Below are 26,938 nucleotides of genomic sequence, written 5' to 3' on the forward strand. Positions count from 1 at the left end.
TGTTGTATATATTTCATATTAAAATTATAATTTTAGTTCATTGCATTTTCTGTAGGCACGGTCCATAATTTTTTGTTCTGAGAATAAAAAAATCCATTAGAAAAACTACAAACCCGAATAAATTTGATTTGCGTTGGCACAAATACAATTAACAATTTACAATAATTGTTTCTATAGTTAGACAAAGACAAAAATGGATATATCATGACACAAAGATAAATAATAATTACAAAAATAATAATTAATTTGTACTAGTTGTTGATATAAGAGTGTTGTTTAAAATTATTTTAAAATTCAGACACATAAATATAGTAGAAGTGTTTTTTTAATCCTCAACCTTACTCATCACAACCCGCACAATAGATGATGCTCTACTTAGAATAATATCCACCTTAGAGCATCTCCAAGAGTCTTTGTAAAATAGATTTAGGTTTAGAGGACCTCTAAAATAGATAACTCAAAAAAACTACAACACCCCAACAACCAGATCTATAAATTAAGCTATTCTTTGTATCTGTTGCAGACGACAACATCGTTCTTCCTCCTCCCGCCTCTGTTCTGAGCCTTAGGGCCTCCTCGGACTCCATCACAGCTGTGACCACCATGGCCCTAGTGAAGGTTTCTTGAAGCTCACGAGGTGACGGTGACGATGGGTGAAGACAAAACTTTGCTACTTGCAGTCAAAAGATCTATCCTTGGAAAGACATTGTTGATTCTCATGTGTGTGTGTTTTTTTTGCCAACTCGAAATGCAAGCGCTAAGACCTTGTTTAGTTACCACCAAAATCCAAAAAGTTTTCAAAATTCCTTATCGTATCGAATCTTGCGGCACATGCATGGAACATTAAATGTATATAAAAAATAACTAATCGCATAGTTTACCTGTAAATCGCGAGACGAATTTTTTGAGTCTAGTTAGTATATAATTGAACAATATTTGCTAAATACAAACCAAAGTACCACAATAGCGAAATCCAAAAAAAATTTCACAACTAAGCAAGGCTCCACAACTGACTAAAGCCTCTAAAGCTTTTACCTAGGAAGTTATGTACACGAAACAGTATAAGGAGAGCTTGGCTTGGCCCTGCACCTTGCTGTCCCGCTGTGCGGATGTTTTTTGCCATCTCTGCCCCCACCTTTCGCGAGGCAGAGACTTTGCTGCCCAGTTCTTGTTTCCTGCGCCCTTGCTGCAGGGTACAAGAGCTTGCCTTGAAGCTTACCGACGCATTGCTCGGTCACGTCTGGGAAGAAGAAGGCATGTGCGAGAAGGGCGAGGTCCATGCGGATACCCAAAGCCACGCGGATGGAGAGCGGGTGCTCGCTCGCCTTCTATAGCGACCGAGGAAGACGGAATAGAAGACCCGGAATTTTAGAAATCGATGTAGCGAGTCTGTTGGACGGTGTTTTATCGCTCAAAAACTCTAAACTGGATTACACGTAAGGTTTTGCCGAGTCTTTTGGGATGCTCTTATAGTACATCTGGAAAGCTCGTAATAAATTATGCTTTCGAAAAATCAAATGATTTGTTTTGCAGATCCATCACGCTGCTCAGGCGCATATCAAAATCTTCATCTCATCTCTATAAATGGAGGAATGTCGCCTACAGGAAAACAAGTGACACTATCAAATCCTTCCCTAATAAATTGCCATATGCAGGTCACTGAAGACTACCATGATCCCGGTGGAAGCCAGGGACCCAAATGTTTTACAGATGCAGCTGCAATACCAGACGGACAGATGGATACAACAAGGAAAGCAAGTGGGTGCTCTCATCGTGGGCCCAGAAGAAAATCTCAGGGTTGTCGTACAAGCTCACGCTAAGGAATGCACCTCAGTCCTCATGGCGGAAGCCACAGCCATGACCTTTGCTTCAAGGATTACAATTTCTCTTCAATGACTCAGGCTATCTTTTTCACAGACAATGCCACCCTGGTCAATTTCTTTAATGGAACCAATCACGACTCTCCCCCTTAGAGCAAGCACAATGTATCTTGCCCAAGTCGGCAGTAAGGTAGGGCCAAAGAGCAGACGACATTAGACATCGGACCCCCTTCATAATGTCTATCCAATGTTTAGTGAGACCCAAATAAAAAATAATATTGACCACAACTTCTTTCACCGCGCTGCATGGGTTGTCAGAACTCTGATCGGCACGGCTTAAGAGAGAATACGATTTTTTTTATGCCTTGTTACTACCGGACCATGCTTGCTATTACCGGTTTTTGTTTTCTCTCCACAATGTATCTTACCGGCAGCAGCAGTTTACTACCCCCTTCCTACCTCCCATTGCGGACGCCCTTACTGAAGGATCAAACCTCACACACAGAAATTCATCAAAATGATGCCAATATAATCTCAGCAAAGGTTCAAAAAATACATAGAAGCCTCAACTCAACCTTTCACTCTCTTTGCTTCGAAGGCCTTTAGAATAACAAGTCGACCTGCGGGATCCAGCCCCGTTGTGTGTAGCAATCCGAACCATTCGCATGGTTGCTGGATATGCGAAATATCGAGAAATGTAACTTTTGAACACTATACCATTCTGGCAGTCCAGTGCTGCAAATAATATTTTTATCTATTTTCTCGTAAAAAACACTGAAATGCATATAAAAGTCTTCTCACACTTTTTGAGTCTATCCAATTTGTCTGAAAAGTTATAATTGAAAGTATTATTCGTTGATTTATTATGAGAGAAAACCAGAGTACTAGCATGAAAAAAAAAACGTCCGACAAGCGAACGGACTGTTTATTGAGGAAAGGAGTACCAAGTACGTAGAATTTGTCTTGTCCGGCGTCATGGTTTGGTGACACTGTACTGACACACAGTGACGTAAAGTTTTGTTTAGGGCGAACGTCGGGAAAGCATGCATGGAATGGAAACCCGTACGTCCAGCGCCCACAACAAGCTAGGCTCCTCACACGTAGCCGCCGTTGACTCGGATGACCTGCCCGTTGATCCACCCGGCGGCGTCGGTGCAAAGAAATCCCACCACGGGCGCCACGTCCGCCGGGTCGGCGACCCTCCCCATGGGGCACTCGCGCGCGGCGGCCGCGACGCGCTCCTCCGACTTGCCCGCGTAGAACATGGGCGTGGCGACGGGGCCCGGCGCGACGGCGTTGGCCGTGATCCCCGTCCCTCCGAGCTCCTTGGCCAGCACCTTGGTCATGGCCTCCACGGCCGCCTTGGTGGCCACGTACGCGCCGTACCCGGGCCTCAGCGACGCCACGTTCGACGACGAGAAGGTGACGATGCGGCCCGCGCCGCCGCGCGCCAGCCGCCGCGCCGCCTCCCGGCAGCACAGGAACGTGCCGCGCGCGTTCACGCCGAACGCGCGGTCCCACTGCTCGGGCGACGTGTCGGCGATCCGCGGGTACGACGCGTCCTGCACCCCCGCCGCCGCCACCAGCACGTGAAGGTCAGGGCCGAACGCCGCCTCCGCCGCGTCGAACAGCTGCGCCACCTGCGCCGGGTCTGACACGTCCACGGCCACCGCCACCGCCACGGCGCGCGGCGGCTCACGATGGTTGTCTGCGGCGGCCGACGAGGAGTTGAGAGACGCCACGAGATGGTCCGCGGGGGCCGAGTCGCCGATGTAGCCGACGACGACGCGGGCGCCGAGCGACGCCAGGTGCGTGGCCACCGCGGAGCCGATGCCCCCGGAGCCTCCCGTCACGATGGCCACACGGCCAGCTAGAGGCTCGTGTGCTGGATTCATCTGTGCCGCTGGGAATGCTGGATTCGTCTGTGCCTTGGCTGTGTGTGTAAGAGGTCCGAAGTCCGAACTCAGAAGCGCGTCCATATATCGAGCCGCTTTTATAAACAGAATGCAACTCATCATTTGCACTATACATAGTTGCTTGAACTTGTACAGTGCCCACCAAGCTAAAGCTAAAAACTTCAACTTCCCTAGCTACAAAATGGAGACTTTGGGTTCAACAAATGTTATCCACTAGTCAAACATCTGGAGTATCACTTAATTGTAGTTCTAGATCAAAAAGAAGAAGAAGAAGACCACGACGACGGCGACGACGACGAGGACATTCATGGCAAGCGCAGATGCCCTATCTCCCAAGGCCGATGTTTTACGGCAGATCCTCAATGCTGTTTCGAGTGAAATTGTCTTTGAGGTTTGAGCACCCAATTGTTCAGGGAGCACCTTGTCCAGTTTTTGCATTATGCTGGCGATACTACAGCAACCATATTCTCAAAGGCTCAAAGCAAAAGAGGACCAACTTTTCTCCCTAATCATCATACCTAGCTTCTGATCTAAAGCTGCTGGCTTGCGCGTTGATTTTAAAACTATACATTCCTGCGGCTCTGGATCATCGTGAACTCTATGCACACGAGGCATATCGAGCCGTGTCGTCGCAAGACAATTCTTTGATTCGACCTAATAAGCATGACTTGTGGCACGCTAGCACGCCTTTGTGTCGTCGTGTCTGTCTAAGCATGACTCTCAAAAGATCTATGCTAGTTTTCTACCCACTTATGGCATACCAAAAAAAATTATATGTAATATTTCATGAAAGTTTCAACATTTTTTATAATCTATTGAATAATTAATAAATTAGAAATAATAGAGTAAATACTAGAAGATTGTATTGTAGCATCACAAATGCACTTACGTGTTGTTTTCTTGCTGTGCTAGCCCAAGCATAAGCAAAAATATAGGTTGCGCTATATAACCCATCGTACCAAGATTCTAGGCATGACGTGGGACTCTTGTGTGCTACTGCAAAACATTTTATGTCATGTTGAACTTTGAGCTATATCAATAATCGATTGTGCCACAACCCACCTTAAATGGCACAACCTAAGAGCATGTTTGGATCAGAGCTTGATTATTATAATCAGGATTATGGATTATAATAACTAGAGCATTTGTGTCTTATAGATTATGGTGATTAATTATGGTTGGTTAAAGTGAGAAATCTCTGTTTTATAATTTGGCAAACTGGATAATCAATGGGGGCAAGGTGGACTTTTAGCATCCATAATCTCATATAACCAGGTCTCACCTAGGTTATAAGATGATTATGATAATCAAAAGTTTTGATTATATAATCTGATTGTTATAATCAGATGGTATCCAAACAGAGCCTAATGATATATAATATATGCTTGGATCATGCCATCATGGTGCGTGGCCTCTTCCCTGTCCACAATTTCTGAGTGTCATGTTGCCACCTTCCACCGTAGCAACTGTATCTTTGTCCATAATTTGTGAAGTCGATGATTTTGGAGATGACATCCCTACCCGGTACAGATATGCTGAGATTCCTTCTGTCCACAACGAAACAAAAGTGCTACTGTAGTTTGTAGTGGTAGGGACTAGGGAGCATGCATGGCTGTCTTCTGGGCTGATCTTCATTGTATTCACTGTTCATTATTCGGTGTTTCTCTGCATTCATCTAGCGTAGGAATTATAAAGTCTTCAGTCACAAGGGTGAGAAAATTTTGCCATGAGTTCTTCTGCTGCTGTTTAAAAGTACCACTGATCGATGCATACGCCCTTGTGAAAAAAAGAAACAACGAGCCTTCCGGGCCACCATGTTGTTGACTGATGGTGAAAAACGCTTGTCGTTGTTCACTGGTGAAGAAAGCTGTTCAGCCGTTGGGGTGGACAGCGTAAACTGTTTTACGCTGAAAATGGTGGCCCGTGGACTTTTAAACAGGGTGAGAAAATGGTGGCAAACAGTCCTGTACACTATCGGGAACAAACAGTCCTGTTCAGCTTGTTGCGACCCGTGGACTTTGCCTATAATTTTCCTAGCTTCTACAATGTGCTCTTTCCCTTCATCATTTGATAATTAACAACTCTGCTGGAAAACTTCGAAAGAGTTTACTGGTGTATGCTATAGAGGCTGGGATTATTCGCTGTCAAGATGCTGTTGTCCTCTGGACCTATAGATACCACAATCAAGATAGGTCCTAGATCAAATAAGTGAGAATCCCACTCAAACGCATGATTATTTCTCGATTGTTTGGACCGCAGCGATGAGATAATCTCACTCATTTTCTATACTGCAGGCCAAACATTTTCTATACCGCAGGCCAAACATTTTCTATACTGCAGTTTAGTCTTATCAGACGAATCTGCCAGCCATTAAGCAGTGTTTTTCTCTCATAATAAATCAGCCAACAATACATTTTACCACGCTTATCAGCCCAACGAACAAGGACGTGGGGTTGTGCGGCATGAAAGGGAGATATGCCCATCCTTTTCAGTCCACTGCTGTTGTGGGGCATGAAAGGCGATGCTGCATTTGGGGCCTGGCCGACAGTTGTGGAGTCAATGAAGGAGCGGTGATGAGTTGACCGAGTGGATGAGACCCGATATTTAATTCTGTTCACGCAACCCCGGTGGTGGAGGAAACTAAGGGGTGTTAAAAAAATTTAGGTTTTGGTCTATAATTTTGCAAAATGGAACTAAACACCATGTAAAATTTTTGGTAAAAGAATAGTTATTCTCTATTTTGGATTTTGGCCTCAAGAGGCTAAAAAAACCCAAAATGAGCCTCAAGAGGCTTCATGAGCATAATAAATTCTGCATTTTAGATGGAACTAAACACGACTCTGAAAATTTTGTCATTTTGCATTTCATCACTCCAAAGTAGTTGGTATTTTGCATTTTGGATTCTATGGCCTAGAGGTGTTTGAGGAAGAAGAATGACATGAAAGTCTTTTTACACTTGGGAAAATAACAAGTAAGATTGTCAAACATCCTAATTTTTCATGCTTATTTTCCTCAAACCACTATTTTTTGGTCAGCACCTCAGCGGTCTTGACCCCTCCACGTCTTTAGACTAGCCACAGTGAAGTCAGATGCTAAAAAAAATTATGCTACATCAGCTCATGTCCTAATGACGATGCAAACCATCATTCTACTCTCCTTTCTTTTTGCGGGTGAAGCAACACTCTATCGAATAGTGTGTTCAACATATACTCTCTCTCGAAGGCAAAACTACTTTTAGCCTTTTCAACTGAGGTCTTATTTAGTTCGCGAAATTTTTTAGATTTAATTACTATATTTCTTTTGAATTTAGTAATTATTGTATAATTATGGATTAACTAGATTCAAAAGATTCGTCTCGTAAATTACAGACAAATTATATAATTAATTATTTTTTATTTATATTTAATGTTTCATGCATCCATCTAAAGATTCAATGCGACGGGAATTTTGAAAAATTTTAGGAGCTAAACAATGCATTGTTCTGTGTAATAATGTTATGACCCAGGGCTTACATTATCGATTTCTCATGGCATCGTGGCTGTTAGTCTGAAAGCGTGGAGCCTTTTCTTCCTTACGTAGCTTTGTCATCATGCAATTAGTTATTGCGTGTGTTTTTGTTTTCTTGCTCCATTTTAGCATCCCTCTCTCCTTTTGTTCTGTCTGCCACTCGCCTGACTTCTGCAAATCGTACCCGAATCTTATGTAGCTTCTTTTAAAATAAAGTTCAGCCAATCAGATCAGAATAATTCTCCCCTCTGTCCATATATAATTTAACTTTGAAGATGTTTATAGTAAATAATACGAATATTGCTGCTTCTAAATAAGTTTAGTATGAAATTATTTTATAATTAATTTAATAGTATTTATTTTGTATATAATTGCTAGTAATTTTTTTATTTAGTTTCAATCAAACTTTAAATCAATTGATTTTAGAAAAAAAACAAGAATTACATCTTCCGAACAGGGCCAGAGAAGTATAATGAAAAAACGAATAAAGTTGCAACCATCCCCCACCCACACCCACTTTTTCATGACCAGGAACAGTCTCCTACTTTTGCCAAATGCTGCAGTACTAGCACAGAAAACGAAGGAAGGATGTCGTCTGAGTACTACCGTAGATGTCGAAGTAGATACGCAATGTAAGGATAAAAAAAAATCGTTTTGCCGGCCGGTAGAACAGCTCCTTGAACCTGGCCAGCACGGAATACAGCAGCTCAGTTGGCCATGCACGGAACAGCTGCACCCTCGAGCTCATAGAACAGCTCCTTGAACCTGGCCAGGCTCTTGGGCTCCATGGCCACGACGACGTCGAGGCGGCCGTCGCCGTCGGGGCCGGGGACGAGGTACACGAGGCCGCTGAACTGGAGGCACGCCCGGCCCATGAACGCCGGGCGGCCCCAGCCGAAGTCGGCGTCGTAGATGGGCAGCCCCTGCCAGCTTATCACCCACAGGTCGGTCTCCGGCATGACCCACTCCCCCTTGCGCAGCCCCGCCGCGTCGCTCACCACCTGCTCCAGGCAGTCCACCAGCGACCGCACGTACTCGTCGTCCAGCCGCGCGGTGGCGCCGGACACCCTGCCCGCGACGGCGTCGAGCGGCTCCGAGACGACGTCCCCCGCCTTGGCCACCGTCGACGCGCGGAAGATGGCGTTGCCGAGGTAGCCTTCCGGGAGCGGCGGCCGGACGCGGGACCGCGCGTCGGCGGTCATGTACAGACGCGTGTCCTCGTCTTGCGCCAGCCCGCGCGCCGTGCACGCGCACCGCCACACGTGGGCGACCACGGCCTTGAACGTGGACACCTTCTTGCTGCCTTCGCCGCCGCCGCCCTTGAGCGCGTCCAGCTGGGCCTTAGACATGGGCAGGATGGCGGAGTCGAACGGGACCCTCGCCGCCTTTGGATCGCCGCCGCCGCGCCGGGAGTACTCGCTGTGGTCGAAGCGCACGTCGGGAGGGGAGCGCGCGCGGAGGAGCGTGCGGTCCAGCCACGGGCGCGGCGCGGCCTCGTCGACGCCCTTGCTGGCGATGGCGGCCCACGTGTTGACGAAGTCGAGCGCCGCGAGGCCGTCCGCCGCCGTGTGGTGGATCGCCGCGCCCACGCACACCCCGCCGCACTTGAAGGACGTCACCTGAGTATACGTAGGCAGGCAGATGCAAACGTGAGGTCAGCTAGCGCCGCCGCATGACCGTACGAAGCGCTACTACTAGTAGGTAAGGTACGTGCGGTGATCTGATCAAATCATCACGGCGCACGCGCGTGACCTGGAACATGGCCAAGATGCCGGCGCGGTCTTCGCCGTCGTCGGCTGCGGAGGGGACAAGCATCTGCCGCAGCTCATCCGACGGGGCGAGCCCGCCGGCGGTGGCGAGGTCCTGGAGGGTAACGTCGGCGCGCGCGGTGACGAAGAGCGCGCCGTCGCCGGTACAGTGGATCTCCGGGCGACCAGCGCCGTCCTGCGCGAGCCGGCCGGCGAGGGGGTAGAAGGGGACGAGCGCCTTGGACAGGGCGGCCTTGAGGACGTCCGGCGAGAAGAAGCCCGGGACGTCAGGGCTGGCGGGCCGCCGGTACACGTAGATGGTGGGCGTGTGGCTCCTGGCCACGAGCAGGTCGAGGTTGGAGAGCCAGACCACGTGCATGGGTGTCGTCGTCGTCCCCGCGTCGTCGCTGGGTTTCACCATGCAGGACTCGAGGATCTCCACCGCCATTGCTGCTGCTGCTGCTGCTAGTGCTAGGAGAGAGGTGGATCGGTGGCCTCAACACTGCCGCTGCAACTTTTAATTTGGTCGGATGGTATATTGCATTGGTATTAAAGGATCGATCGTTCGACAGGGGTTCGTGCTGAGGGACCGGAGCCGGTGAGGGTGAACCCGATCGAAATGCAAAAAAGTTGGTTTCACGGGCAAAGGATCGTTCGACATTGCTACTGCACGAGCTCCCACAGTATTATTAGTTGGTATGTTAGAATGAGTCGAACTCGAAGTTCGATCTCGTCGAGTACCTGCTGCGTGCTATATTGTTATGTTTTGCCGATCTTCCATCGTAGGTGTTCATCCATGGAGATCGATGATGTTGCATTCATGATTTTTCTGTTGCAGGCTTGCAGGAACAAGTACAAGGCCAGGAGCTCTAGGATGAGGTGGAATTAAGGCCTTGTTTAGTTTCCAAAATTTGCCAAAATTTTTCAATATTTTTCATCACATCGAATCTTTGAACCATGCATGGAGTATTAAATATAAATAAAAATATTAATTAATTGCACAGTTTGTTTGTAATTTGTGAGACGAATATTTTGAGCCAAATTAGTCCAGAATTAGACAATAATTATCAAATACAAACGAAAATATTGATGTAGTTAAACCCAAATTTTTTTCATCAACTAAACAAGGCCTAATAGAGTAGCTAGCTAAGGATGGATAATTAACGAGCTAGCTCGAGTTGTTTGAGGCATATCGTCACGTTTGAAACTATACTACAACCAACACATAATTGGCTACATACTACTAACCTTCTCTATGTAAAATCAAGCAGAAAAAAATCAAATAAATTAACTTTTAGAGTTGTATTAAGTCAAACCTTTTAAAAGTCGGTGGAGTTATAGAAAAGGTACAAATATCTATGGCACAGATAAAGCACACTCCATGAAAATATATCTCATAGTATATAAAGATATTAGTTTGGTATCATTAATATTGATTTTTTTTCTAATCTTGTGAAACTTAAAAAAAGTTTGACTTAAGCCAACTATAGAAGGTTGATTTATTTGAGGATGGAGAGTAAGCAAGTACAATGCATATCATATAGTCATTTGTAGGCTGCAATAACATGTATATATCCTAATAAGAAACCTATTGTTTTAGAGGGCAACTCTGGATTAAAGGAGCTAGAGAGCCATTTTGGAGGAGCCATCTTTTTTCACTAAAAATCGGTTCCTCCGAAGGAGGAACCAGAGTCGAAGTCGGAGTCAGAGAGAAGCCTTACCAAACGAGGTCTAACTATTGCTTGTTTAGAGTGATTGAGTATCTAGTAGTGCATGGCTCGTGTTTAGCTCATGATTACAAGGCCGTCTTGAGATAGCTCTTGATAAACAAAATTGTTTGCTTAGGTCGTTATTAGAAAAAAATGAGCCAAGGGAGAAAACAACCACAAGTTTTTTTGTCCGGTCTTAACCACGAGAGCCGAGACCTCTTAAAAAACAAAGAGAAACAAGATTACAATGTAATACCTAGATATGACTAACATTTATAAGTGTGTATCATCATTTGTATAGTTATTTATATAAAGATTGTTTTCTATATCTTTTCATCTTGGAACAATTTTCTATATCTTCTGTGAATTATACGGAATGAGAAATCCAAAATAAAATAAGGCTATATTTGGATAGCCAAATCAAGAAGGAGATGGAGGATATTTTTTTATTAAAATATATATTTCTAGAAATTAGGAAGGATATAGAGAGTCTCTTTGATTACTCTTAGAGCATATCCAAGAATAGAGATTCTCGTGAAAAACTATTCTCCAACAGTTTATCTAGATAATCATTCAAAAATAGTCATCTTCTATTTCAGATTTTTCGCTAGTCAAATATAGAAAACAAGTACGCATGAGATACAGAAAAACTGTTGAAGAACTAAAAGATATAGAAAATAATGTTTATGCAAATGGGTCTCCAAATAATGATTTAGATAGTAAAATTTAAAATAACTCTTGGTTGCTTTAATTTTGCAGAGTAAAAAAATTGTTCACATAACCTCTTCATGTACATTTTTTAAGAAGTAGGTAAAGACAAGTTTTAGTTTGGCTACAAAATTTGCTGTTCAAATATCATTTTCATGTTTAGTAGGTCAAGCAGCCTTTTCGTGTACAGATCTCGATCCGTTTGGTTTTTGTCAATATCCCTACGGACCACAGGGATGTGAAAGTGATCTACGGACCACAGAGAGTGATTGTTCTCGGTTTGTAGGTACGCACGTGAACATATTCTATACAAGTGTGGCGTCTCTAACAATAATTAAAGACGAGATTCTCCACGTCCTTCTCATTCATGATTTCATGAACAGTGCTCGAATCGAATCGGTCCATGCCACAAGTACCCTTCTTGATCATCGAGTCGGTGTCATAGCCCTTTTGCATGATCTCAGTTAGTGTTTATTACTATATAAAATATTGTAGTGTCCGTGCTAATATTTTTAAAGTGAATAAACAATAAAGAATTTTTTTGAAACAAATCAAATCATAAAGAACGATAGTTTGTGTTTTGGTAATCAATCTGCCAATGAGAGATTTACGATTCAAACAAAAGAGAAACAGTTCGAAATCAGAGATGCCCAGGCCCCTGGTCGTCCTTAACTATTATCCGTCACTATAATTCTTTGATTTCGAACCATTATTCTTTATGATTTGATTTGTTTTACGATTCAATGCTGATTATTAGAATTTATCACCTAATAATCAGCCGGACCCTTCGTGTTGATAGGCTAAAGATTTTCGTAATGTAATTCTAAAAATCTGAAGCCACGGGCCTAAGTGACGTTGGCGATTTTTTTTTTCCGGCTAGCTCGTCTTGCATGGTTGCTGGCGCGCGCGGCCAGGGCGTTGCATCTCTACATAGCTCTAGTTCAACAGCCAGTTCTTCTGGCTTCTGTCAAACATTTATGCTGAACTAGCAATGGCAGGTTGCTATGAATTTGTAAACATGATGCCTTCGTTCTTGTTACTAGAGTATTCTATTGTAATTTTTAAGGATTCTTGTCATTCGATCTATTAATTGTTCATTTTTTTGACAACGACTCCGATAATTGTTCATTAAATACTCATTATTTTTCGCTGGTACCCACATGAATACGGACACCAAGGGTAGACAAATTATGGATCCGACATTGGGTCATACCTGTCGTGACATAATGACCATGACCATGTCCTACAGATCAGTGATAAAACTCATACTTGAAAAATCAGCAATTGAAATGCAAATTCTGAATGTGTTCGAAGCTAGGTACCTTGTACTTTGGAAAACTGGAAATATTAGCATTTCGTAAGAAAAAAAAATACTCGCAGAAGTTACGTTGCAAAGACCTGGATTTGCAAGGAATCTCCAAAAGTTGTGTGTATAAAGTGGTAAACTTTATCGTATGTCACATCAAATGTTTGGACACATGTATAAAGTACTATATATAGATTATTTACAAAATTAAAAATATGGCTAGAGAGTAATTTACGAGATAATTCTTTTAAACCTAATTAATTTATGATTAAACAATAATTATTAAATAAAATGAAAATGCTACAGTAACTTTTAAACTTTAACAACTTTAATCAAACAACTCCTTTGGCTTAGTCTGTCTCCAATAGGAGACCCATTTGGGAACCCAAACCCAAAATAGGTTTCTAACACAATACATATAGCCTCCAACAGAGCATCCATACAGAAGACTCATTTTGGGTATCAGAAGAGACATAACCAAAATTTAGGTATCCTCTCTCCTCGAGACCCATTTGCACAGAGTGTTGTCTTTTAGGTCTTGTTGGAGAAAACTAAAAATAGGTATGAAACGTTTTACCTGTAACGCTACCCAAAGGCAGTGACGGAGCCAAGGGGGGGCTGGCAGGGGCCATGGCCCCCCTAACATGTGTCAACAAACATTTTTATTAGTATAAATTTATGATTTTTATTTATATCAAGAGAAAAAATATAATATTTTTTGTTATATATACTTATAAGGATCCTCTAGATAGTAAAATCGTACTCTCTCCATTATAAATTATAAGTCATTCTATAAATTTTAGAGAGTCAAAGCATCCTAAATTTGACCAAATTTATATAATAAGATAGTAATATTTATGATATCAACTAAGGACCACTAGATTCTTGATTAACTATATTTTCGCACTATACCTATTTGATGACATAAATCTTTGTGATTCTTTCTATTTTGATTCTCTAAAATTCTTAAAATAATTTATAATTTGGGGTGGAGGGAACACAAAATATAAAGAAGCACCTTAGAAAAATGGATACGCGTCTATCAAGCTGGTTTACAAAATCGTCTCAAATATCTTTCTATTAAAGATGTGTCGTTTAACACCGGAAGAATAACACATTTGATCCTAAAATACATATAGAAAATGCGAACACCTACGCCAAGTCGATAAATCAAGCTAGGTAGTCGTCGATAATGCTTAGTTTTGACAAGTTGGATTTTTTTGGTTGGCCCCCCTATATGTAATTCGTGGCTCCGCCACTGTCTAAAGGACAATTGGATCTTGTATTTTGAGTGACAATTGTTGGTACTCGTTCCGTTCTATGACAAAACTGGTAGTGGTACAGTAGGTAGTACTGTAGTGTCTTGTACAGTTGCAGGTCACAATCACGTGCATGGTGGCACATGTGCAGACACGAACGTGCCATCTGCAAATCATTGGGTTCTGGGCCCTCTGCTCATTGCTGGCAAGGAATCCTATTTAGGCCTTGTTTAGTTCACCCCAAAATCCAAAAAGTTTTTAAGATTCTCCGTCACATCGAATCTTGCGGCACATGCATGAAGTATTAAATATAAACTAAAATAAAAAATAATTACATAGTTTGTCTGTAAATTGCAAGACGAATCTTTTGATCCTAGTTAGTTCATGATTTGACAATATTTGTCAAATAAAAACGAAAGTGCTACAGTAGCGAAATCCGAATTTTTTTAACTAAACAAGACCTTATTGCTCGTTCCATAGAAAAATATTTTTGAAACATATTCTATAAAAAATAATACTTTCTCTGTTCCAAATTAGCTTTGCCTTAAAGTGATATTTGGTTAGAGTTGATGTTTTAGCACTCGTCGCATCAAATATTTAAATACATACATGCGTATTAAATATAAACTATTTACAAAACTAAAAACACAGATAGAGAATAATTTGCGAAACAAATTTTTAAACCTAATTAATCTACTATTGGAAACTAATTATCAAATAAAATAAAAATACTACTTAAATTTAACACCCTCAACCAAACACTCCATAATCTTGTTATGTGTATATAGTAAAGCTAAAAAACTCAAAGCAACTTATGATTTAAAATGGAGAGAGTATAATATGCATTTGCTATGAGTTAAGCTACCTTTAGCTTAACTAAGTTTATATGACTTCCATCATTTATGACCCTATATGCATCCGGTTGCACCAACGCTAGCACTAAATTCATCGGGCATTCAGAGTTCTTCTTGTTCTGTGGTAAGCATTGAGTAAGCATTTACATCATTTATTCATGTGTTCATTGCTTAATTAGTTTAAGTGCTCTAGTCTTAAATTTGGACTTGGGTAGTGATCTTTAGGGCGTTTGGTTGCCTTCCCAGTCTAGCAAGGGTCGTTCCCCGGAGCCAAGCCATGGATAGCTAGCTGAGAGCATGCAAGAGATGTACATCTGGTTGCTAGGATCCAAACATAGAGGCTACACCGAACAAGTGATTGGTTGCCTAGATGCCTGCATCTCTCCCTTCTCTATCACATGCAACCCATGTGCTCCCACCTGCACTGCGCTAGCCAGGCTCTAGGGAAATGCTGGATTTTCTCGCATTGCGGGAGCCTGGCTGGAGGGTGGCTTTTGCACCACCGGAGCCTGGCCCAAACCCTGATGTAGGTATCCAAACAAGCGGCCATTACATTTAGAGAGCCTGGTTCACTGATATACAGGGAACCAAACAAGCCATCAGTGTATGTGTCATTCTTAGACTATAGTTTGCCTTGTTTGCAACTCACCCCATGGATAGTTGTGGTAGGTAGCAGGGGATGAGAACGTTGTCTATCCTTTGGATTCCACCATGTTCGAGTGAGTTCTTAAATTGTAGGGCCTCATGTTGGAACAATTTAGCACCCTCCTCACCAGTTTCTACTGCTAGCTGTCAATGTTCCAAAGTGAATCATGTCAACTATAGGACAGTCCTTTGAGAGACATATAGGATAATGATGCATTGAAGGTCATGATTTTGATGTGCCCAATGTACATGGCTCAACTGTGGTGGTGATCCTTCATGGGTGGGAGCTACTAAGTTCCTTGTAAGGCTTATGTATTGCCTTCTTACTCACTATGGACCTATAGTTGAAGTTGGTTGACTCGTTTCACCTTGAGTTGACTTGAGCTTGCTAGTTTAGGGAGGTTTCTCTGCAAAAGCCCGGGTTAGGAGCGATGTGATGATAAAGGTTCAAGATAGAGCTTTCTTATACTAGGCTTGGTTTGAGAGAACTTAGTAAATGGCCAACACACAAGCAGGCCTTAATACCACATGGGGAGGGTTGAGAGATGGGTGATGACAAAGGGTAAGCGAATTGAAGTTTGATATCAAGAGGATTTCCTTAATATTGATTGTTTCCACACCGCAACGCTAGGAGGTAATGGTTGGGGGTTGGGTTTCCAATGGGATTTTTGTAAAGTTTTTGTTACAACAATCGTGAGGTCGTGACATTAGATATAGAAAACTTTTAAAAAAGTTTTGAGATAGCCACTTGGGCTAACATGAGAGCCACTTGAGCAACTTTTGACAAGCAATGGAATTTGTTGCGGGTATTTCGATAACCTTAGCAGGGACGAAGCCAGGAAAAAATTTAGGAGGGGCTGAACAAAAGTTCTACATCAACTTAGCTCTACTATTACTCCTTGTATATATAAATTAATGATGAAACTCACAAAATATATCAAAAAAATAAAGTGTTCAGTTCACCCTACCTTATAAATTTGTGTCTAAAACTAGAAGGAGAACACGAAAAATTCCACTGGGCCAGCAGCGGTAGGGGGGGCTGGAGCCCCCCTAGCCCCACTGCTGGCTTCGTCGCTGAACCTTAGTGACCTTACTTCAGGCGAAGCTTATGATTTTGTATTTTGCTTAGCTTAGGCATGATCACAAGTATTTAATGTGCATGACACTCTCATGAAACATACATTGAGACTGGCCTTATGCACTGCTTTTAAATGTATTTATCACATATATCATACACTAACTCATTTGTTCTTAAATTGGCATGTTGGTTCTCTTAACTCTTTTATGACACTACAAACTGCTACCTTTGAATGGGAAAGTACTGCATTTAATATTTGTATTTGCCATTTATTTGCCATTTAGAATTTTATTTTTTTAATCTTAATAAAAATGTGTTATGTGTCTAGTGTGTACAAGATATTTTATACTATTTATTGTTTGGTCCGCCCCACCTAAAATTTCAAGCAAGCTCCGCCACTGATCACAAAGAGATTAACCACTTGGAAAAAAATAGTTAGGCATCATAAGATGAGTGAAAAGTACTTGCAATGATGTAAGAACCTATGAAAATTGAAAATAAAAGTGTCTTTGGCACACAACTGAAAGGTCAGTAATTTGGTCCATGGATAATGCAATATGAAACAAAGGAATTCAATGTTTATGCACTAGTTGCATATACTTGACGATCACATGAAGTGTCAAAGTTTGTGTGTTACCTTGACGTAATAATAGGATCCTGTAAATTTGATAAGAATGAAGAAATAGGACCCTTGAGTGAGGTGTTAGATAATGTACTCATCTGAATATAGATTGTTGACCTGTTTATAAACAATTATTTTCTAATGTAATAACATAATTGCGAAAAAGTGCAGCAAACGAGAATTGCAAAATGTACAGTAAAGCTGCATGGAAATTCAAACTCATGGGACCAATCACACACCTTCGTGGAGGACTTAAAGGCCAAATGCACCCCTTTCCATGGAGTAATATAACGGGCTTACATATAACTCTTTGGCGTACTTAACATTGGCACTCTCATAACCTTTATGCTTTACACTTGGAATATCCCTTTTTGTCTTTGTCAACTCTGTGGTTTTTACTCAACTATTTAGCGACGTTGATCCAGAAATGTCAAACTAGCTGATAACTGAAAATCACATCTTCTTTATTCCAACTTCCAACCGATATTTTTCCCCTGATGTAGGAGCTCTCATCTACATGATGTTTGTTTTTTCATTAAAAACCCACGATGAAAGATGTCCTTTATTTAGTTAGTGTTCAAAGTTACCTTCCATTTTGAAAAAGAGGGGATATTCACATTCTTCTGTAAACAAAAATACAGCAAAAATTATGTCTTAAAGACCTTGATGGATGGCATGGCTAGTGTTAGGTGGAGTCTCCCAAGAATTTGGTGTAGACATCTTGACTCTAGGCCTTGTTTAGTTCCGAAAAGTGAAAAGTTTTCGGTACTGTAGCACTTTCGTTTGTTTGTGACAAATATTATCCAATTATGAACTAACTAGGATCAAAAGATTCGTCACGTGATTTACAGCTAAACTGTGTAATTAGTTTTTATTTTCGTCTATATTTAATGTTTAATGTATGTGCCATAAGATTCGATGTGACGAAAAATCTTGAAAACTTTTTGGTTTTCAAGATAAACTAAACAAGGCCTAGAACAGTATCCCTCTTTGGTTTATTAGGTGTACACTCTGCAAGATCCGACGTGGTTCTCCACAAAGCAGCAGTGACCTATCGTTTAAGAATATGATACTAAAAACAGGAATGGCAGAACTGTGTATCACACAATAGGCCGAGCCTCGCCTCGCTACCAGCTACACATTTCTCACGTGCTGACAGTAAACATGCCATCTGCAAATGCGCAGGCATGACGCATTCAAACAGATCTCAGCGATATCATTTTTGTGCCCTGCTGTCTCCACGGCCACGGTTCCACGCTATATGGGACACAAGCACGTCGGAATCCTTGGCCCGTTTGGGTGCTGTCGAGGAATCCAATTTATTGCTCGTTCCATATTGTAGGAGAAAAAACAATTTTCGTTTATCATGAGCTAAGCCAATTTTAATTTAATTAGGGTCCTGGACACAACAAGCACGTCACAGTCCTACTCCCGTATATGGGCAAGGACGTGACCCATTTGGGTGCTGTCGAGGAATCATATTTATTGCTCGTTCCATATAAGAAAAAAAACAAGTTTCGTTTATCACGAGTCAGGCCATTTTTAGCTTAGGTCTTATTTGCCAAAGCTCAACTTTACTAGTACTTCTGTTTTTTAGCTTTAGCTTTACAAGCAACTTTACCAGTAAAGCTACATCTATTTTTAGCTTATAAGTGTAAAGTGAAGATGTGAAAAGCTACTATTTTTAGCTTTATCTTATCTTATTCCTACGTTAGAGCAAGATTTAGAGAGTTTTATTGATGAAGCTATTTGTGAAAGATCCGATCCGGTTGGTAAAAAGAGCCAGTGGGAGCTCGTTTTTCTTTTCGGCTCCCCTAGTCATATAGGCCTTTCTTAGCACGATTTTAGGAGCTTGGTATGCGAAGTTGCTATCAGGCCTGGGCCTCAAGAAGTGCTACTAAACGGGCCGAAATCAGCCGAGCTGTGGAGTCTGAAACCGTTCATTTTACACAAAAAAAAGGGAAATGAAAATAGCAGGGTACACAAGTCACAACCAGAAATGACACAGTGCACTTCAACACATCATTTGCGTTGCTCTGCACGTCGTTTGCACATGTTCAACCGAGGCTGGCCAACACGTCGACGTAAAACTTACGGAACGCCTCCATCTCAGCGCGCGGCAGCGCCAGCCCGACCTCGATGCCGCCGTCCCCGTCGCGGCCGCTCTCCGCCAGCGCCAGCGCGCCCGTGCGTTCCACGGATGCGATCTCCACCTTCCTCGGCCTGCCCCACGCCCCGCCGAAATCCGCGGCCGCGTACACGCCCAGCTTCGGCGACCCGGCCACGGTCACCGCCCGCGCCGATGCGTACTCCTGCACCCAGCGCACCCACCCCCGAGATCCCCGGAACACGCTCCCTGCCTCGGCCAGCCCCTCGATCGCGCGCCATATGGCAGCCGAGGCGGCCGCCGCGGTGAGTTGGCCCCGCTTTGCTTGGACGCGGCACAGACCGAGGCAGTTGCCGAAGTAGTTCGCCGGTACCGGCGGGCTCGCACGGGGCTTGCACCCCGTCACGAACCCGAAGTGCGCGTCGGGTGCAGGAGCTCCGTCCATGCCGCTGCCGCGGGCGTGTACGATGCCGGCCCACGCAGCGCCGCAGGCCAGCGCGTAGGGTGAGCACCGCGCCGAGGTCTCCGACTCGACGCGCCTCCCGAGCGCGCGGAGGTGCTTCTCGGTGAACCGGAACGTGGCGAGCACGACGCCAGGGCGGCGACTGAGGTCCCAGTCGTCGAGGCGATCGTCGCCGCCGGCTGTACCGAGCCCTCGGTGGTCGCGCAGGAACGCCTCACGGAGCCCGGCGCCGTCACGCACGACGCCGCGGTCGAACAGCGGGGGCACGTCCATCGCCACCGCGCTGTTGTACTCGGGGCCGAGGCGGTGGGCGGCAGCCCACGTGCTGAGGAAGTGCGCGTAGCTGGAGCCGTCGGCAACGGCGTGGTGCACCGTCGTGCCGATGCAAATGCCGGCGCGCGGGAACACCGTAATCTGGACGGCGAGGACTCCCTGCTGCGACCGAGACGCGCCGTGCTTCGGCAGCGCGGGGAGCAGCGGACGTATCCTCGTGGTGTCGCGGGCGTGGTCGCCGGCGAGGTCTCGGAAGTCGTCGCCACTGACGGCCACGATCAGCGGGACGGAGTCGCCGTCGGAGAACACGACCTCCGGCGGCGCCATGCCCTCGTCGACCAACTCGCACGTCAGCTTCCCCGCCAACGGATAGAAGTGGTGCAGCGCGGCGGCGAGGGAGTTCCTAAACCGTGGCAGCTCGCCGAGAGTGAAGTCGGAGACACCGAGGAGGTCGGCGTTGTCGTAGAAGAAGAGACGCTGCACGGGCGGAATGGCCCAGAAGACGAGGTCGAAGAAGGTGAGCGGCAACGCCCGTGGCAGCCCCGCCGCCGGTGCCGGCGACGGCGTGACCTGAAACTTGTCCAGTACAGTCACGGGGTGAAGAAGTGGTGTAGGCGCCATCGGTGTCGTCGTGGCCAACAGAGACTCTTGGCTGCGCAATGGAGTTTTGCTCTGGCTCTGTTGTGGTCTGTGCCTCTCTGTCGCAGTGGCCTATTAGGCCTTGTTTACTCTCAAATCACATGTGAGCACCCGGATGCCAGCTGATAACTCGCCAATCGCCATGGGGCACACCCCCACCCCAGTCAATCAATCCATGGGCCATGGGGCAAGCGGCCACGGCCTATTAAAACGCAGCACACCGTGCAGCTGATAACTCGCACGGGCTATTCATTCATAGGCTATCATTGAACGGCAGTCAAGCGCTTCTGCTTATCTCCCATACTCATACCCATACCATACGAACGCAGGCGCCTAGCTAGCCGCCGGTGAAAATGTCGTCGACGAACCTCGCGAGCGCCGTCGCGGAGCCGTTCCGTGTGTTCGTGGGGTACGACTCCCGCGAGGACATAGCGTACCGCGTGTGCCGGCGGTCCCTGCTGCGCCGCTCGTCCATCCCGCTGGAGATCACCCCGATCGTGCAGCAGGAGCTCCGCGACGCGGGGCTCTACTGGCGGGAGCGCGGGCCGACGGAGAGCACCGAGTTCTCCTTCACCCGCTTCCTGACGCCGTACCTGGCGGGGTACCGCGGGTGGGCGCTCTTCGTGGACTGCGACTTCCTCTTCGTGGACGACGTCGCGGCGCTGGCGCGGCTCGCCGCCGACGCCGACCCGCGGCACGCGGTGCTGTGCGTGCACCACGACTACACGCCCACGGAGGCCACCAAGATGGACGGCGCCGTGCAGACGGCCTACCCGCGCAAGAACTGGTCCTCCATGGTGCTCTTCGACTGCGGCCACCCCAAGAACCGCGCCGCGCTCACGCCGGAGGCCGTCAGCACGCGCAGCGGCGCCTACCTGCACCGCTTCATGTGGCTCGACGACGACGAGGTCGGCGAGGTGCCGTTCGTGTGGAACTTCCTCGTGGGCCACAACCGCGTCGACCCCGCCGACGAGGCCGGGACGGCGCCGCGCGCGATACACTACACGTCCGGGGGACCGTGGTTCGAGAGGTACAGAGACTGCGAGTTCGCGAACCTCTGGGTCCAGGAGCGCGACGCCTACGAGGCCGAAGAGGCCGCCGACAAGGACGTGGATGGATCCATGCAAGCGCCACCCGCCGTGGTGTCTGTGGAGGTGGATGCATGAGGAGATTGAGACGTACCATCTACCTGCTGCCCACTCGTTGTGTGCTGTTCTCATGTGGATACATATGTGTTGTGAGTAAAGTTTATTTTGCCCTTGAGAGCACGTGCCTTCACTCTCGCACTTATTGGATTCGATTTAAGAAGTGTGCAAACACATATCTCAATGTAAAACTGCTTTGAGATGTACGTTTGCACATTTCTCAAAACGAATTTAATAAGTGAAAGAATGACGGTATGTGCCCTTAAGGACAAAAAAAATCTGCCTTCATGTGTTGTGTGCATGGTATGGTAGTACCACACTCATGTCATCATCTTGGTGAGTTGAATTCGAATCGATGTTACCGTAGAATAAAGAGGCGATCGTTGCATGCGCAGCCACAACGCCTGGCCATCTTGAGGAGAGGTGAGAACTGACAAAGAGATGAGAGCCAACGCAAGTTCATTCCATGGTCTCAGTTGTCTAAAATACAGTATATCATGCTCGACGTGCAAGCCAGTGGCTTAACTACAGAGGCTATTCTGTATTGGTGTGTTTGGAGTTTGTTTTTTCAACAATTCAGTCAAAATAATTAAAAAAGATAAAGATAAAACCATCATTACTATAGCAAAAATCATTATTTTATTATAACAAAATCGTCTTCGAAACTGCTCGAGGTAAAATGTATGGTTTAAAAAGTTAATAGATGTGATTTGTACGATTTTAGAGTTGAGGAAGGAAAGAACCACATCAAACTATTTCCTCCGGTAATCCAAACCAAACCAGTCCATCCATAAACACGGCCCATTTACAGCCGAGACGAAGATGCATGAGTAAGCCAATCCAACACAAAACCCAAAAACTGTTCAAGCGCCCCAGCACCTGCTCGTACAGAACAACAACTGGGCCAAATTGCAGTCCAGGCCAGAAGCCGCCTTGTGGTGGTCGTGGCCAATTGTGGCCCAGTCCACGATTACGCCCAAACCAGCCACGCCGGCGGCTGGCCCTGCCGGCCCGCGCCGCTCCCTCCATCATCAGTGAACCCAACGAACGAAACGAACTCTCCCGCGCGCCCTTCGCACCCTTGTTGGTTGTGGTTGTGGAGGCCGACGCGGACGCAACACACGGGCGGCGTCCCGTCGACGTAGCTAGGTCACTCGTGGCAGGCACCATGCCTACCGATGGTGGCAGGGCAGAGCTCAACTTGATCGATCTGCAGGCACTGTACGTTTGCTGGATCGGGACCAACGACGACGCAAGCAGCACTACTAACAATGTGCGCGCGCACTGCTAGCTACTAGTACACGTCTACACGTAGTACGTGCTGTAGCGAGCTGCATGCTACTCCTACACACGAACATGCATCACGCATCACGGGGTGGAGCGGCAGATGCAATGCAATGGGGAACGACGAATTGCTTGGCGAGAGCTGGGGACGACGTGAGCAGAACAGCAGTGCGTGCAGCTAGCTTCGCCAGTGGAGATCATCATTGCTCGTAACTGCATATATTTCATGACCATACTCACAACCTGATTTTACAATTTCTCTTCTAATGATGTGGGTTCTCTTAAAGTTTTAGCATTGAAATTTTAATATAAACTTTACCTAAGAAATGCCTTCTTGAGGATTCCCTGATGTTTTGACTAGTGGTAGTGTTTTATTACTAACTAAAAACACTAGAAAAACTCTACTATTTTAGTACTGACTGTATGCATCCATAACCCTCCTGCCATGTCAGTGTCCGCCATATACAGACCATACAGTGCACTATAGCCAGGCCCAGCTGGTCTGTACGTACGTACGTTCGTACAAAATACATTTGGTTTTACAGCGAATTTGGTACATACATATATTTTCGCATGATTATATTCCTGTCTATAAATGTTTTTCTTTTGGAATGCTGCTGTGGTGAGGATCAACTTTTTTTTTTCTGGAATACGCACAAAGGGATGCGTATTAGAGGATCAACTTTTATCTGTACATGCCTCAGAAAATTTAATTGCTACCCTAGCCTATACACGCCACAGATAAATGATGCATAGTACTCAATACATCCCAAATTGTAAGTCGTTTGACTTTTTTAATATCAAGTTTGACCACTCGTCTTATTCAAAGTTTTATTCAAAATATCACTTTTTTTAATTTGTTGTGTATTGGTTTATTAATAAAAGTTCTTCAAGAATGACTTAAATTTAACTATATTTGTATAAATTTTTTGAATAAGACGAGTGGTCAAACTTATGGTAAAAAAGTCAAACGACTTACAATTTGAGACGGAGAGAGTATGTCTAAGAGCGTCCCCAACGGTTGACAGCTGCTAGCTAGGAGGATATTGGTTTGTCCAATTACGAAGCGAGATTATGATAACATTTGTAGCGCTAGGGATGAAGAAAAACATCTAGCTCGCATGTCTTTCAAACTTTTCCGACTGTCTGATCTGCGTTCAACTGGCGATTTAACTGAGGCCGTTAGAGACGCACTGAGGGGGACAACCCCATTATTAACATCAGCTGCCTCTGCCTTGCCCGTGGCAATTGTCGTGGCCTCTTGGCTCTTCGCTTTTGCTCGTATATTTGACGACCGAGCATGTGCCTACTGTAGTATGACCGATCGAGTATGCAAGAACAGTTTCCTGCCATGTCAGACATGCATTATACTACAGCACGACCCAAGCTATCCGCCATGGCGCCATACAGTACTGTATTGCACTGTGCGAGGGACGAGAGAGGGCACGTACTACACACCAAGAGCCAGCTGGTCTCTGTACGTTTGTACGTTCGTACCAAAGATCTGCGTACGTACTGGCTGGCTTGGCTCGTACATGCATGCCGCATGTAACAAACACAAGCGTAGTACGTAGCTCCTCCTCCTCGTGTACACATGCATCACCTCATGCCGGGCTCCTCGTGTACGTACATATATATGCATGCATGCATGCAGACTCTGTAGCTATTGTTGGCACTGCCTGTTGAACAGTTGTGAACGATCGGTCGGTCGGTCGGTCAGTCGGTCGCAGCAGCACTGGCGTCGTCTGGTCATTCTATTTCGATCCATCTTTCCATCCATCCATCCATCGGCCGGAGAGCCAGGCAGCAGAGCACCACCATGCTCGATCCACTGTTCTTCGATAGTTCGATCGGCCGTGGCGCCGACGGCTACTGCGCTGGATCTCTCGCTGTAGGGCCGCACCACACTTCCGTCGCCAACGCTGCCTCTGCCTGCCGAGATTATATTGATCAGTCCCGGATCGTTCGGAATTCGGAGAGGGGAAAAAAAAAAGCCTCCTTTTCAGGATCCGGCGAGGCCGTCCACGGACGGACGCATGTGGTGGTCTGCCTGCGATGGCCGGGGAGATGAATGCGCATGTGTGGTGTGGGCACACGCCACAGGCCACACCGGCCTGTGCCTATGGATGATGCATGTGTATGTCCTGGCAACAAGCACCTTTCTTTCCCTTGAGGCATTCAAATCGTAGTAGTAACGCCGAGCGTACTTGCCATGCATGCATGCAGTGTCCTCCCGCTGTTCCGTCCCACGCACTGCCAGTGGCCACGACACGTTCCTTCGATGCATGGATCGTGGAACTGGACAACTGGTTCCTGTGCTTTCAGGGCATTCTGTTCTGATACCATGATCGATCGATATCCTTCTCCTTCCATTCATGCATTGGTGCTTTCAGACAGTTGGTGTTAATCCGTTCCATCTTCCACTCTGCATGGTTTTCATACCTCTCAAGTCTGAACGTACACTGATCGAATGACGACAATGCCGGACATACATTGCTCTTTTACGATTGAACGGGCCGGTGCACCGGCGGCTGCACCGCCGACGACGATGCGATAATGCGAGCACTGACCAATGCAATTGCGGGCGTTCCCCCATTGCCGGATCATGCATGTCAGTGCGGCGGTGACAACCACCAGGACATTGACAGGTGGGCCCCGAAACCATGAAGAGATCGATCAGCCTACGTGCATGCAGCCATAGGTCATAGCCATAGCTAGCTGCGCTGCCATACACACTGAAACGTCACGAGAAAAACGGCAATGAATTCGTGCGCCAGACATGCATCGGCGGACTCCACAACAGTCCACCTAGCCGCTAGCATGCACGACTACTCGAAATGGAAGTCCTTTGCTATCCTCGTCACAGGTCGACCGGCATCGATCACAAACCATCAATTCAAATGCAACGACTATAGTACTACTACTTGAATTCAAAGAGCACGGATGCATTGGGATGATTCAGCAGACAGCAGGGCTCCATCTACCATCTGATGCTGGTAGCCTGGCTTGTTTATCTCGACGTTTACAATTAGTGTAATACCACTGGTAGTGCATGGTATGCTATATATTAAACCTAGTGTAGATACGGAGTAATAAGTAGCTTAGTTACATTGCAAGTATTTTGTTGTGTTCCTTGGCACGGAGTACCGGGTGAACACGTGCCTGTCCGACATCGCAGGTATCCATAGCTAGGGGCCTTTTTCCAGTGTCTTTCGTCGGGTAATGCATGGGGAAGACGACATGCATTTTGGTGGTGTACTGTACGTAGATCTCAGATGCCCTCTTACACACAAACAGTAGTGAGACTTGAGACAGGCAGGCACGCAGCCGCAGCAGTACGTGCCATGGCATGGCATTTGTTCGGCCGGAGAACAAAACAACGCATAGGTAGGTGTCTCTGTTCATGGCTGGCCAGGGCACACAATACTACTGTGTGTCTGTGTGTGGTGAGAGTGTGGTTTGTGGAGAGCCTCCTATTTGACTGCATGTGTGGTGAGAGTACGTGATACCGACCCCCCAAGAAAAAAAAGTATAGCAGGGTCTACCGCACTCGCTCTACCTATGTGTTCAGGTTATTAGGACAACCGCAATGTTTCAGAGAAAGTAGTCTATAGGGAATAAAATACTCTCTATCAGTTAACTGAAACATTGTGGAGGTAGTCTATATAGCAGTCTATAACAAAAGCTACCCATAGCCCTATGGACTACCCATAAGCAATAAAGAAATGTTATTTTCTCTCTCCATACTCTCTCTTGTGTCATGATACATGAGATGGTTAGAAAGAATAATTTTTAATCTCTAGTAGACTCTACCTTATGGACTACTTTGTTGGCTGAACATTGTGAGAAAAAATA

The 26,938-nt window shown here is 45.6% G+C and overlaps 4 protein-coding genes across 4 annotated transcripts; 1 reads left to right on the plus strand and 3 right to left on the minus strand.

Annotated features, from left to right (window-relative positions):
• On the minus strand, nucleotides 2,641-4,259 carry LOC8082737 (NADPH-dependent aldehyde reductase-like protein, chloroplastic). The gene has a single exon (XM_002454650.2). The coding sequence runs from the start codon at nucleotides 3,836-3,838 to the stop codon at nucleotides 2,915-2,917; it is 924 nt and encodes a 307-aa protein (XP_002454695.2). The 5' UTR covers nucleotides 3,839-4,259; the 3' UTR covers nucleotides 2,641-2,914.
• On the minus strand, nucleotides 7,638-9,639 carry LOC8081980 (putrescine hydroxycinnamoyltransferase 1). Its single transcript, XM_002454651.2, has 2 exons — nucleotides 8,996-9,639; nucleotides 7,638-8,862 (listed from the first exon to the last, which is right to left on the minus strand). Exons 1-2 carry the CDS (start codon nucleotides 9,437-9,439, stop codon nucleotides 7,951-7,953), a joined length of 1,356 nt encoding a protein of 451 aa, XP_002454696.1. The 5' UTR covers nucleotides 9,440-9,639; the 3' UTR covers nucleotides 7,638-7,950.
• On the minus strand, nucleotides 18,942-20,663 carry LOC8081981 (anthocyanin 5-aromatic acyltransferase). The gene has a single exon (XM_002454652.2). The coding sequence runs from the start codon at nucleotides 20,634-20,636 to the stop codon at nucleotides 19,230-19,232; it is 1,407 nt and encodes a 468-aa protein (XP_002454697.1). The 5' UTR covers nucleotides 20,637-20,663; the 3' UTR covers nucleotides 18,942-19,229.
• Nucleotides 20,876-22,343, plus strand: LOC8081982 (protein CDI). Its single transcript, XM_002452928.2, has one exon. The coding sequence runs from the start codon at nucleotides 21,008-21,010 to the stop codon at nucleotides 21,818-21,820; it is 813 nt and encodes a 270-aa protein (XP_002452973.1). The 5' UTR covers nucleotides 20,876-21,007; the 3' UTR covers nucleotides 21,821-22,343.

Source organism: Sorghum bicolor, chromosome 4 (assembly GCF_000003195.3).
Source record: "Sorghum bicolor cultivar BTx623 chromosome 4, Sorghum_bicolor_NCBIv3, whole genome shotgun sequence".
Taxonomy (NCBI): domain Eukaryota; kingdom Viridiplantae; phylum Streptophyta; class Magnoliopsida; order Poales; family Poaceae; genus Sorghum; species Sorghum bicolor.

What these genes read in the sequence shown, in the direction of transcription:
- LOC8082737 (XM_002454650.2), bottom strand. Translation starts at nt 3,838, where the DNA reads ATGATGAGTTGCATTCTGTTTATAAAAGCGGCTCGATATATGGACGCG.
- LOC8081980 (XM_002454651.2), bottom strand. Translation starts at nt 9,439, where the DNA reads ATGGCGGTGGAGATCCTCGAGTCCTGCATGGTGAAACCCAGCGACGAC. An exon ending in GCATCTTGGCCATGTTCCAG is followed by an intron (nt 8,863 to 8,995) that starts GTCACGCGCGTG and finishes ACGTATACTCAG; the next exon opens with GTGACGTCCTTCAAGTGCGG.
- LOC8081981 (XM_002454652.2), bottom strand. Translation starts at nt 20,636, where the DNA reads ATGGCGCCTACACCACTTCTTCACCCCGTGACTGTACTGGACAAGTTT.
- LOC8081982 (XM_002452928.2), top strand. Translation starts at nt 21,008, where the DNA reads ATGTCGTCGACGAACCTCGCGAGCGCCGTCGCGGAGCCGTTCCGTGTG.